Source organism: Charadrius vociferus, unplaced genomic scaffold (genome assembly GCF_000708025.1).
Source record: "Charadrius vociferus isolate BGI_N301 unplaced genomic scaffold, ASM70802v2 scaffold198, whole genome shotgun sequence".
NCBI classification, from domain to species: domain Eukaryota; kingdom Metazoa; phylum Chordata; class Aves; order Charadriiformes; family Charadriidae; genus Charadrius; species Charadrius vociferus.
In genome coordinates, this window is record NW_009649951.1 from 4,247,544 (window position 1) to 4,261,657 (window position 14,114).

General features: G+C 40.1%; 1 protein-coding gene across 2 annotated transcripts; it reads right to left on the minus strand.

Annotated features, from left to right (window-relative positions):
• On the minus strand, window positions 1-12,196 carry PLIN2 (perilipin 2). 2 transcript variants are annotated; one of them, XM_009891502.1, is made up of 8 exons: window positions 12,131-12,196; window positions 11,854-12,049; window positions 11,109-11,191; window positions 10,307-10,592; window positions 9,799-9,983; window positions 8,911-9,045; window positions 7,930-8,220; window positions 1-558 (listed from the first exon to the last, which is right to left on the minus strand). In XM_009891502.1, the coding sequence occupies exons 1-8, from the start codon at window positions 12,158-12,160 to the stop codon at window positions 424-426; spliced, it is 1,341 nt and encodes a 446-aa protein (XP_009889804.1). In that variant the 5' UTR covers window positions 12,161-12,196; the 3' UTR covers window positions 1-423. The 2 variants fall into 2 exon arrangements, with proteins under 2 accessions (XP_009889804.1, XP_009889805.1); XM_009891503.1 differs by lacking the exon at window positions 1-558 and having other exon boundaries at window positions 7,493-8,220.
• Window positions 12,197-14,114: the final 1,918 nt, after the last annotated feature.

The following is a 14,114-nucleotide window of genomic DNA, read 5'->3' on the forward strand; positions in this document are numbered from 1 at the left end:
CCAGCAGCAAAGAGGTAGATGCAGGAGTGCTTTTCATGTTAACCGAAAGGGGAAATTTTGTGGGCAAATCCTCATCAACTCCTTTTGTTGGCAGCCCTTTATGCAAAGCACTGAGGGTGTTCTCATGGCTGCTGCCAGCAGGAGAACAAATCACTAACAAAGATTAGATCAGTTGGATACACTAGTTAGCCTATACCTGGCTTGTAAAATGGGAGCTTAACACCCATGCTAATGAATTAATGTAGCATGCATTCCTTAGGTGGAAACAAAATCAGAATTTTGATGCAGCTAAGTGAAACAGTACTGATTAAAAAAAATATCCCCAAAATCCCTAAGCTAGGCAGATTCATCTTTAAAAAGGAGAAATATAAGTTAAACATGGCAAAAGTACATTGTATCAAAAAGACATTTTTATGCTTCTCTTTACTCAGCTCTTTGCCCGGTAGTGTACGGGCCATTTGTGCGTGAAAAGTCTTGTTGATCATCTTCATCCAAATCCAAAATGTCTGGGATATCATCTGACTCTGAAGACAGGTCTGTAATAGTGAAATCTGGAACCTGCGTAGGAATGAAAAGTCAATCAATTTTAAAGTAAAACTAAATCAATTTGCGCAGTACTCCTCACTGAAGTCATGAGACAAAGATGCTTGAAATCAGACCCAAAATACTGAATAAAGTGAAATATGCTCAGTCACATATGAAACACATAACATTAAGACAGACCAAATACTAGGCAAGATGTAGATCAGTTGCTTAGAAGACAGGATTTTAAAGTAGAGATGGAACAGAGCTGCACTTAGTGGAGTGTATTTAGTGAAACTGGTGACTGGAAAGTTAAGAAAGGAAATTTTTTAACTTATTTTGCCTTTCTTCTTTCCTTGGGAGCAATAGGCTATACAAAGGAACATGCCCCAAGGAGCTTGATATGGATTGCTTTGGACTGCTCTGCCTGCCTATCAAATCAAACCTTTCCTGAGGAAACAAGTATCTGGAACTGCAATCCCACTTTGGCCTCTGTTTTAGCTGCATGTATAGTATTCTGTACTGTTAAGCAGCACATGGTTTCAGGAATTGCCAGAGACATTAGTGGATACATGGATGTTACACACTTCTAAAAATGTTGGCTAAGACACTTAGGAGCTTAAGTCCCAACCTTTAAGTCCCCTTAGTAGGACTTAGATTACTTAGGCACTTCTGAAAAATGGGATATCATTAAGCAATTTACTCATAACTCAAAGTTTTTGGCCCCAAGGGAAAATAACTTATATCTATAGTTTGATTCATGGTTAGCTTTGATGTTGGTGATGTGACATACTTGGAGCCAGACACAGTATCAGCACATAATGATTGCTGCACGCTGACAGGACGTTGGTACAAAGAAACAGCAACTTGAAGAGGCTTCTAGGCATTTGTGTAACTTAAGCTCAGTGCTGACTGGAGAAGCAGTTTTAGTCTATTACCTAACTGCAAAACACCTTGCTTATGACTTAATTTTGTGAAAGATAGTACGCAAGACAAATCTGTGCTTTGTCTGCTATGAAGACATGTCAGAAGAACAGAGAATACATCAAAGGATAAAGTGATTACTGTTTCAGCTATCAGGTTGTATATAGCACTGAAGCACTGATATATGAATCACTCAGTTCCTTAGATAGTAGGTAGCCATAGGGCATCAGGGACTTATTAATGAAAATATTAATTAAAACTGAGCTTCAGAAAAATTGAAGCAGCGTGTCACTTACCAGGTGCTAGTGTGAATACAACGAAATGCATAGACCACTTTCAGAACCTAAACTTGACCAAAATGAGACCAGTAATCTGTCTCCTAAAAAATCAAAAGGCACTAGGGAATGTGGGAAACACATCTTTCTACCAGCAAGAATTATCTTGTACCTTTCTGCTTATGGCAGTTTACCTAAAACTCTAATTACTGCAATTAGAGAAATCAACAAGTTTTCCCACTCTCAGCACATAACCCTCTTTTTCATACTGCAGTACAAATGGGAGTATCTTAACAGGACTAAGGCCAAGTAGTCCATATGCAAAATCATTTAAAAATGTGCCCAAATGAATGGTTTAAACAGGTTGCTTTATTCTGTATTTACACGGAGCAGGGCACACGACCATGTTCGGTAACTGTGCCTGACCAGTGATAATTTTCACTATATCCTAGGTTTAAGACACTTTTATTACATATATCCATGTTGTTCTTACTGAAACTGTAATTGCTCAAATTTAAATTTGTGCTTTCTTCATTTCCTTAATGCACGCATTATAAGCAGCTGACTCCTTTAATATACTAGTAAGATGTTCATAGCCATAAAGAATTTCAAATGGGACTATATCTGTCGGCATCAGAGTAAAACAGTTTTGATGTCAGTATGATTTACCTCACTTTTGAACATGCTGAATTTTATTAGAATAGCATATTCTGACATCTGCAGCATTGTAACTAAAACAATGCAAAGCCATTGGTGTTAAGGGCTTGCTTAGGTAAACGACTTTCAGTTCCATATCACTTTTCACAGTTGAAAAGAAGTTGAAACAAAGCAGTAAGTCAATTCTTGCAACAAAGAGTAAAGCCAGATCTGACTGTGCCATTTTCTCCATAAGATGCAGTTACGCCATTTACACAGAATAGTGCAAAGCTTGCAAAATACTTGCATGGAAGAGTACAAAACACACTTCCGTGTTATGTTAATGTCAATACCAACTTAACTTTAAAATAATCCATTTTTTTCTTGCTTAATATATTTTCAGAACTGAGCCATTAGCAATTTGAGAGATGGTTCTTATTTTGTGTACTTTCAGAACAGGCACTTATTTTTAGTCATCAGAGACTGTATTATCCAAAAGAAATAATATTTTTGTCTTAGGCTGAAAAGAAATACACTTAACAAAATAAATACCTCCAGTAAGCTGTTGCATGTAAGACTTTCTGATCCTGAAAATGACTAACAGATCATGCTTAAAAAATAAGTTAGTTTCCATTTTCTCTTTTTAATTAGATAGCTTAGATAAGTTTTTGGGTGTGTTTTTTGTGCTTTTTGGTTGTTTGTTTTCTTTTTTTTTAAATAAAGAGAAGTAATCCATCAGTTGTTTCCAAATCCTTTCACCCATTTTACTAGCTATATAATATTATTCTAAGTTGCAGTTTGAAAAAGATTATTGCAAAAAAGTCATCTTAAGGAATGGGAGAGATTTCAAAAGCTTTCCACCTTTCTTTAGTTTGAAGCAAACTAGCTATATTCCTGCAACTCCAGTCCTTATACAAATCTTGTAATTTGGATTTGACCAATGTTGAGAGATATCAGTTGGTTAGCTTAAATATGTAAGTTTTAATTAAAATAAATTACTTAAGGTTGTAATATTGTGTGATTTATGCTGTTTGTAAAGCATAATTTATGCTGTAGTTAGCATGAGTAGCTAAATTTGCTGAAGCCTTTGGGCCATGACAGAGTTAATTTTCCTAGCAGCTGGTAAGCACTGGGTTTAGTCTTTTAGTATGAGGAAAATGTCTATAATACACTGATGTGTTGGTAGTGTTTTCCCCAAGACTGGGACTTTTCAGTTCCCTGTGTTTTTTCTGTTAGTGAGTGCAGGCACACAAGAGGCATAAACCAGAAGACAAGGAGACCACACTCTCAGCAGAGACTGCAAATCAACAGGATAAGAGCAGTCAACAGCCTGCCTGCCTGGACACAGAAAAATAATCCAATAAGGTGTTAGAAGACCCCAGACCAAAAATCACCATTGGACTAAGACAGGTGTGGATAGCGCGTGAGGTGCGGCTCTATGGATGTCAAGGGTCTAAATTTCCCAGGGATTTCTTTGTCCGAGGTCCCTCCCTTTCCAGAGGCACCCAGCCTGGGCTGACCTTGCTGCTGTACCTTTCAATTAATTTACTTATATTTACAAAATCTGATGCCTGAGACTCTGCTGCAGGAAACCTAGGGTGGAGCATGCCCAAGCCTAAATGTGTGTGAGAAGTCAAAAGGGGCACCCGTCAGCCCACTGGGGTCACCTGCTGCACATGGACCCTGATCCAAGCAGTTAAAGACTCAGGTGGTGTGTGAATGCTCAGGCAGCAGATTCTCCTTTAACAACCAATGCGTATGCTGCTATAAATATTATGTTTGTGAAACTTCTATACCATATGGAGCTATTTACAAATGTTTATATTTAAAACTTTTGTAGCAAAGGGTTATTAGCAATGGTAGAAAAATAGTTCTCTGTTACATGAGCCTGGAAAGGGGAAGTTTCAGCTAGAGCCAATAATTTTTCAGTGATCTCTGAAAGAGACACAATCATTTTCTGGCTTCCAAATACACCCTAAATAGCCTTACCAGTGATAATGATTTCATTAGTATTCTAAGCTCAAAACTGATTCATCCCAGGTTGTGTGTGATTAGCAGCCTTTGACACTGTTCCATTTCATATAGGTTATCTGCCTTGCTGCAAATAGAATCAACTATTTCCTATGATTGCCAACATATCTGGTCTTATCTTTTTTAAAAGGTTCCAGACAGACTTCACAGCTTTCTAGACGAAGCTTTATCCTCAAAAGTGGTTTTGGACTAAGAACAAGCAAGTTTCTGTGCAGTGGAGCTGAGCTGTTTGATACATGCAATTATAGAGAAACAGGTAAGACAGCAGAAAAAAAAATAAATATGAGCTGGTCTGCTCTGTTAACATCTTAGGTTTTCCTCCTTCTGTTTGAGTTTTCAGCAGTTATTAGCATGCACTTCAGCTTCAGACCACTGCGGCAAAAAAAACCAAAAAAACAACCCAAAGACAGCTTTGGAAGGTGTCCACATCATTCTCACCTCCAGCAGGCATTTTAAGAGTCACTCTCTCTAACTGTGCTGGAGAAAAATACCAAGTTTTGTCTATAGACTTGTAATTAGAATAGAGTCTAGGGATATGCAGTACTAGATTACCAGCAAGAAGATACCTGTGCAAGCTGCAGTTGCAATTCAATTCTGGATGCAATGCATCCAGTGCTGTCCTTTTTAGGAGAGTCTAATAATTTCAGTCCAGATACTTTTATTCAGTGTAATAAACCAGGAACATACTGACTTGCTGTTATTCGGCCCTCTCTTCCTCCAAGGAAGTGTTCCTAATTCTATTGGAGGAGGTGGACAGAAACTTAGACACTTTCGGGGGACAGGATCCAATGAAATAGCCACACACTACAAGAGCATGATACAGTAAACTGCATGCAGCATTTTGGTATAACAGGCTATTAGCCCAGCCATTAGGTAAGCATTGTAACCAGCCATTCCTCTATTTGCCACCACTAGCTATAGGTCAGCTGTCAGAAATCAAAGTAACTTTTACACAGAAGCCACAACAGTGCACAGTGAGGGAGAAATGATTTGAAGATCTAGGCTGGTAACATCTTTCCTTGCTTTCTACTCCATCTGCTTGCTGACATTTAGAAAAGCTGGACAGCCATCTAAGAGAATATGAAGCAGTAGTGCAATTTCAGACAGAACAGATACATGTATTGCTCTTCCATTAATATTAGGTAGTGCTGTTTATTTCCCAGTCCTCAGAAGACAATGAGCAGTTTGAGTATCTTATTTGATTGATCACCTGAGAATGAAGGCCCACAGCTTTCAGATTTTAACACACATTTAAGAATGGGAATTCCATTCTTTGAACTGCCAGCTGCTCCCAGACCTGCTTAGTCCCATTCTGTTCCAAGCACTTCTATAACAGTGGATGCATTCTAGAAATTTCATTACCAATTCAGATTAAAAAAGAATATTCTCTGGCTGCATTTATTCAATACTAAACCAGAATTAATTGCTGAAAGAATTCCAGAAGTCTTAACTCCAGCCCTAGCTGGAAAGGAATATCTCACCATCTCATGTTAATTTCACGTTAAACAGCCCCCTTACAAAAAGCAAGTATTTAAAGCTGGAAGTTACAGAATCTTTATCAGTATTCCTCTGTCATTACAATTTTGTTTAGTACTGTCCTCAAAACACAGTCTTCTTCACACTTTTACATCAGCCCTGACTTAACAGCTAAGCAAACCCTCTCACATTAGAAGGCAAGACTACACGTGATTTGCTGTAGTGCCCACATTGTACCAGGTGGAAACATTGTTCCATGTAGCAACATGTCACTAGCTGACAAGCTTCCTTTGAACTCATTTTTTGCTTCACACTATTGGATGATCTCTTTGAAAATGGTTGCCAGCATTGCTACACTAAATGACTGCAAGTCAGAGTTGCACAGGTACAACTTACCTGGACAGCACCAAACCAAGAAAGCTTATTTCTTAGTGACTGTAATTCTCTTCCAGGGGAGGAATTCATAGGATTTATTGAGGAACAATTCCACCCAAGTAGCTGAGTGTTAATGTACATTAGCCACTCAAGTTCAAGAGAGGGTAAATAAACAGGTTAAAACTGGTGTTTGCAGCTGAGAAGTATATACTATTTATAGGAAACCAGCAGCCAAAGCAGGTAGCCAGCAGTCTCACACACACAACACCTACTGTGAAGGCAGGACAGGGTGTTTTTGTCCATATCCTTCTCTATATTAGAACATCCATCAGCTCACAGCTTAGGTCATCATTATAGGCAACAGCAAGCACCAAAAAAGCAGCAGTAAAGCTAAGACTGAATGGAAAGATGCACAGGAACTTAAAGGGAGGAAGGAAATGCTGCAGCAATATCTTACCTATCTATACACACACAGACACACACAAATACATTTTCAATGCGTGTCTACTTCATTTGCATTTCAAGCTTGCTTTCTGCTGGACCCAGTCTGAAGGAGTCCCAGAACAGCAAGTACATTTGTTTTAAACACCACTGAAATGGAGACACACTTTTGCTACTAAAGCATTTATTACTAACATACAAAATGAATTACAAAAAGATGGCTACAAAAAAAAACCCAACGACCCACACAACAGCAGGCAACTGGGTACAAACAGCATGAATCTTGTCTTTATACTGCATACTAAAATAAATGTATTGATAATGATTTGGTCGGTCACAGGAACAGGGTCCCCAGGTAAGTGGTCATGGCACCAAGCCTGTCAAGAGTTCAAAGAGCGTCTGGACAACGCTTAATCATATGGTTTAGTTTTAGGTATTTCTGCCAGGAGCAGGGAATTGGACTCGATGATCCTTATGGGTCCCTTCCAACTTAGGATGGTCTATGATTCTGTTGTCAGGTTACTGTGTTATACAATATTTAAGTTTATATAGTTAATGTTAGCACTGTCACAGCATTTAAATAACTCCAGCTGACTCATTCAGAAACCCCACTTTCAGCTTTGGAATTCTGCGCTCACAGAACTTTTGTCACAAATTGTGTAGCAGTAGAATTTGAGACAGTCAGATCCGTAATGATCAAATGCGTGGTCTGCAGCAAACACAGAATTTAAGCATACCTAGCTAGACTGCAGAGCTTTTAAATGCATTTCCCAGTATGTAAGGCTTTTGTATCATCCTGGTACGCATTAAGCAACAAGTCAAATTCTTTTAGCTATGGTAGGTTTCATTTAGAGTAATGATATTAATACCATTAATAAGCATGGTGAGGTTTCTTAGCTTGACAGACAAACAAGGCATCTTGACAACTGTAAGCTGCCAATATTTAGGCACTCGAGACAGTTTGAGTTTTTAGAGTGGTTGAACTACACAGGACAACACAGCCCACATGTGACTGTACGTTCTCTGTATCATTCCTCCACTCTTACATTTATGGATTTTTCTCCAAGGCTTTTTGACAGCTACACTTGCTAAGGCCACTTGTTTGGTCAGTCAGCAGAGTACATGCATGCTATGCAGTTTACTCAGTAGCGTGTTCAGGCTGTTTGTCTTTCTGGCTGGAATTTTTCTCCCCTTCACCATTGCTCTCAGCATGCTGAATGCCAGGCAGCTGTGGGTAAAAGGGACCTACCAGCCAGTTGAGCGGCGTGTTGTTAACAAGATAATCCATCACATCATCCAGAGACTCCTTCATTTTCTTCAGCTGTCCTTTGCTAGAGGTAAGAAAGCTGTCTGATAATTCTTGGAAGGAAGATGCTGACCGAAAGCTCTGGTAGACATCACCTGCCATTGACCCAACACTGTAAACCTGATCCTGCACATGCTGTGGCAGCCCCTGTAGACTCGAGACCAGTGTGAGGCAGGTGGTCTGAAGCTGCTGAGTGAGGTTCCGTGCAATAGCTAGAGTTCTTGACTCAATGTGCTGGAAACAAAGAGCATAATGGCACATTAGTATCTTTTTATGACTGTAGCAGCTTTATGTTGCTCAAGACATATAAAGAAGCAAAGTAAAGGGGATGTAAGTAAAATAAAGCTGTAGCTTAGTCTTAAGTTTAAGAGTCAGAGACTTGAAAGTACTTGATATTTCTTCAATGCTCAAGTACTTTGTCGAACAGAAACATTGGTAGCTTCTACCCAGCGACAGATAAGCAAGCTCTTGTTTCAACTCTGGATAAGAAGTCACAGCAGGTAAGTATATTCTAATCAATGAAACACTGTTTAAAGTTACATATAAGGCTCAGTGAGCCTGTGCCTAAGACTGCTGTATGCTGAGAAACTTAATTTCTGGTCTGGCCACATCAGGTAAGTGAGTCCTAGCTGATCTAGATATGGACATCCCAACACAGGTTCACATGCTAAACACTATGAGCATTCTCTTGAAAGGAGAATGAACCCCAGTGTTTGCAGGAAATATGCTCATGTAAGAGTCTGGGTGTCTCCTACTTTTCATAGTAGTCACTAGTTAGCTGCCCTGAGCTTCAGCACTCAGATTCCACATTTGTGCTAAGCTTCTCTGCTGTTGAGATGCTGTGCACTTTAGGGACTGTTAGTTTGCCATTACCTTGACAGTATGCAATCCATTTAATTCCGGTTTACATTTACATCTATTTACCTCAGCGCTATGCAGTTCATCACCATCATTTTGGCCTGTATTTTTCTTCCATTCTACCCAGGATTGATAAAGCTTTTCCTGAGCATCAAGAAGTTTCTGATTGGCACTATTCATGTTCTTTCTGGCATACTCGATCTGAAATACAGCCAAATAAGGAAGTAAAGCAGAGTCCAAACAGTTCCATTAGGACTACCCTACCTTACCTGCTTTCTGGCCTCCTTTTTAAATACTTTAAAAGTTCAGTATAAAAGACTTTGGGGAACATAAGACTGTGTTCCATCTCTTCAAGAGAAAACTGGCAGCAGTTTTGAGATGTTATGTCATGTAACCCTCTGCCTCAACTATTTCCCACTCCCCCACTAGCATCCTACACAAGGATTTGAAAGTGTATAGAAGGCCATGACTCTTTATGCACAGTCTGTCCTGTACATAAAGGTACATTGTTAGGATAAGACTACTGAAGTACCCAGGAATGCTCAGAGATACCCACAGCAAGAAGAGCAAGCCCATGAAGAATCCAACATTTTATTTTAAAAAAGGACTTAAAGGACTGAAGTGTTTCTAAATTGCAAGACACTTTCCTTACTGAACAAAGACTGTGTCAAACCCAGCAACTCTAAAACAGGCATATAATTTTAACCATGTCACTTCTATTTCTGCAGTGCTTAAAGTTACAAGCAATTGCTCGTTAGTCTACAACTCAGCCTGATTTAGGACCTCTCCTGAATGGTGGTGAAAAGCTCTGAATAGGAAATGCTTTGTATTTAGAAAGTGCATTTAGTCTGAGAGAGCAGTTCCAGTTTTCCTGTGCCTCTTTTAGCTGTTTTCTGCACTCTGAAACTATGCCAACACTTGCTTTTTATACCTCAAGTGAAAGCTTAGACTTACCAGACTAACAGTGTGGTGGAGCTGAGAGATTGTCTCCTGGCTTTTCTGTTTCGCATCTCTAACTTTGTTTAAGGCTTGTTGGTAGGCACGTGTGCGGACCTTTGAAGACAGGGATCCTAGTCTAATGTAGTAGCTTGGCTTTTGAACTCCAACTTCAAAACCTTCAACTTTTGCAGCTTCTTTCTCTAGATATGCAGAAAGGAAGCAAATTGACCACTGGAAGAAAACTTAAGAGGTCTGACGCAGTTTTATTTGCTTAATAACAGCTGAATACTGGACTTGTTTAGTCCTCCTTTAGCACCAGTGTATGTTGATAGACCACCATACATGGAAATCCTTACTTTCACTCTCCTTCCCTGTGAAGGAGATGCTATTACAACCAGCAAGGTAAAAGGCAGTTTGGGAAGCACATGCCCCCTCCCCACCATGAGTAAGTAATAAATGGATGACTGCTTGCTTCTCTTCAATACATGCGTTCCAACAAAATCAAACCTTGAATTAATCTTACCTAGTTCTGCTTCTGTAAGTGGGAGATACAGGTCAACAAGGGTCTCTGATTTAGTGAGCGCACTGTCCACTCCGCTGCTCACCATTTGCACCACACGACTTCCTAGGACAGTGTTGATGCTGCCATTGACAACCGACTTGGTCATTTCCACGCTGTCTTGCATTGCTTCTTTAGTTTTGCCCACAACTCCAGTGATCGTGTGAGCAACAGTTTCCTTGGCACCAGTCACAGTGGTTGTTACAGCTTCTCTGGCTCCAACAACTACATCCTTGGCATTGGCGACAACCTGCCATAGGAAATAGGTGGATTCACTACAAATATTTTCTAGGGAGAGCTACATAATCCAGGAAATATATATTTGTGCTGAAGCTTGTATAAGTATTGATTATGTAGGAGAAATTCTGCCCTGAAAACATATGTACAAGATCAAACAAGATATGACTGCTGCACAGATTTCAGCTCAAAACACTTCAGTGAATGTAATTCAGACCCTATTTGCTTCACATTGAGCAGGAAAGAGATAAGGACTCAAATTTTAACAAAGATGCCCACCAGTGAACAACAGCTATAGACAGAGGTGTCAAATGATGAGCAAACTAACAAAAAAAAAACCCCAAAACCCAGAAGAGGTTTAATGGCCCCCCAAAGGCAACCCTACAGAAACACCTTTTACTTTATTGCTTCTAAGCTGTGCTTCAGGCATGGCTTATTGAAATATATCTCCCTCTATTTTTAGTGATACTAGAAAAGAGGAAGGGTGTATAGTTCTTCTGCTTAGCATATGTACATGGAAAAAACTTACCTTGTCAGTGGGTTGATTCAGTATAGGCAGTCTCTCTTCAATTTTGTCTAGACCTATACATGCATAGTTGTTGGCAACTACAACTACAAAAGAAATGACAATAGTTGGTTTTAATATCTTTTTTTCTTAGTATGAATAACTCCAACTAAGAATTCCTCTTGAAACAGATCACGCAACAATGCTGCTAAAGTTGCTTCCTCCCCTTTTCAGTGAGATTTGAGGCAGCAGAGCCGAAGAACAGGACAGGTTTACAATGCCAGAAAAAAAGCTCACTTGCAGGCAGAGAAAATCCATTTGATGCTTTACAAGCAACTGTTAGAACAAGCTGAAGCACCTGGCCCTCTGCCACTTCATGAAACCAGGCTCCTGGTTACAACAGCTTTGTGACACAGATGCCAAATTTAGCCACAAGTTTTTCTCCGTGAGAGAAAGTACAAAACAGCATTTGAAACCAGGTGAAAGGGGAGGAAGATGTTGAGCAAGAGACTATGTAATCATCTCACATATCAAGAGGAGTCAGTCAGTTTAGTATTACAAAAGCTGGAGTGTGCTTTGGCTCTGCATTTTTTATTTGTTAAATCATGCCCATCTGTAATCAGTTACTCAACAAGCCAGGCAACAGGTTCAGCCAGCTACCTGAAACAGCACTCCTGACAAGCAAGACCACGCTAAACTCTTAAGTGCATCTGGACAGATAAAGCAATCAGTTGAATTAAAGTTATCAACAGCTCCATCTTCGCCTTACTTTGTGGTTCCAGTTTCTGGATGATAGGCATAGCACTTGTCATGGCTACCGAAGTAATTGTCTTCACTCCTTTCTCTGCTATCTCACATACTGACTTCAGATAAGGATGGTTATCCTTTGTGGTGATGTAAGCTGTGGACACCATATCATAGGTGGAGCTCACCAAGGGAAGGTTGACAACCCGCGATACAATGTTCTATTTAAAAGAGAAAGAGGTTAGTTGACTCCTATTTTTCTGAACTAGACATAAAAATCTATGGGGCTAACTCAGACATACCTGCTGTGGATCAATAGCCGCCAATGCCATTTTTTCAGGTCTTGAATCTCACACAGCCTGTGAAAGAAGCACATCTGAGTTACAGCATCCCCATATCCACTTGATCTATTCACCAGACTTTGAAACCAACAACCCTTTTGTTATCAACCCTATTGATCAAGGGGATCAATGCACAGGAGACCTTGCGCACAGGAATTACATTTCATTGTAACAATTGAGAAATCCAAAACTTTGTTTCCCAATTGCTTTGTTTGGTTTAAGCAACACAAGTAGGGCACACGCAAGACACAAGCTGTGAGGTACAGCAACTCATTGCAGAATTACCAAAGAGTTACTGACTAGCGGATTAATTTATTTTTCTAGAAGAAAGACACACTTGGGCTTATCTGCTGAGCCAGGACAACGAAATGCCAGCCAACAAGTCACTAAAACTCTAGTTTAGGATATCTAACTCAGATGAAGAATCCATCACCAAAATCTTTAATCAGATTAGATCTTCTGTTAGAAGAAGGGAGTCAAGTTTGAAATTTAAGACATCACTGCTGTCCAAATCTTGAACACATGGAAGATTGAGGTGAAATACTAATTTCAGTAACTTCAGCTCAATTCTCACAAGTCATTCCAGTAAACTCAAGGAGTTCATTATCTCTAGTGCCATGCCTGATGCCTACGTAGGGCTCCCCCTGCTCAGCTTGCTCAAAAGTTAGCATTCCCATAACAAAGAGCATAGGACTTTCCCATTGCAGAAAATAATTCTCCTTTATGCTAATTTAGACTTAATTATTACCCATCCCACACTGAAACAGGCTGCAAACACCAGTCACTCAACAAGCCTATGCTACTCAATTATTTTCCAACATGCATTCCCATGGAGAAAATACTAACAGCTCTCCCCATATGAACCCTGTAAGAGGGGAGGGGTATTGCAGTATGGCATAAGGAGAACACACAGAAGTGCACTGTCATCCTGTGAATGCATGCAGACTGAACTAAGTCTGCAAGAAGCAATTTTTGCATTGATGGTCTTATACGACACTTAAGTTTCAGAAGAACCTGCATATATGAAGGCAACAGAAAGGCAAGCTAAAAGTCCTTGAAAGGACTGTAGTTTTCAAGGCTTACTGCTGGGTTTGTCAAAAAGCCAACAGCAGTCGTCTTTCTCATACGCATGACAATATCAAAAGGAGGGTGTTAATATTCTGCCTGGAGTCAAGTAAAACTTTTCCCCATTGCATAATGGGGAACAAGGACAAAGGCATGCTGTTAGCATTTTACAGGCATATTTGCACATGTTAACACACATGTGCCATAAGATAACACCTGCAATAAGACTAACCACTGTATATGGAATGTACGCAGGTAACAGACAAGGGTCACAGTAGTAACAGAGGAGTTTTCCTTCTATCTATCAAGTACTGAAAGACCTTCAGAAACATGTCATGGTTCTCACACAGCACCACAAGTCAGATTACTTAGAGTGCAACTGAAGTTCACTTTGAACTGCAAAGCTCTTCTGTAGAACAGAAGAGACTAACAGTGCAGAACCTGGCCTGTGAAAGAAGGGCCCTTAATTTAAGGATTGTTCAGTATTTGTAATGTATGCCAAGTGATGTGGCTACACACAGCACGGATTTGAGTTTTAGTCACTAAATAGGAGTTAGTCTGCGAAGTTATTTCTGCTTTTAAAGACCGGGAAGACGGCAAGGATCTCGCATAGTTTCAGAGATCGCTTGAACAGTTTCAGCTCTGGCAGTGGTCAGACCCACCTCACCAGAGCGGGTGAGCGGGGTGCTTGAATCACAGTCCACACTACAAAACCGTATTTCAGAGACAGCAAGAAGATCCTGAACAGCAAAGCTGACAAGTTAAGCCACAAATGCCATTTCTACTTTCCCTTAGCGCTACAGAAAGAAGCTGAAGACCAGGGGGCAGCACCACGCGGAAGGCAGAAGTGCCCAGCAGCCTGCCCGGCCACCCGCCGTGC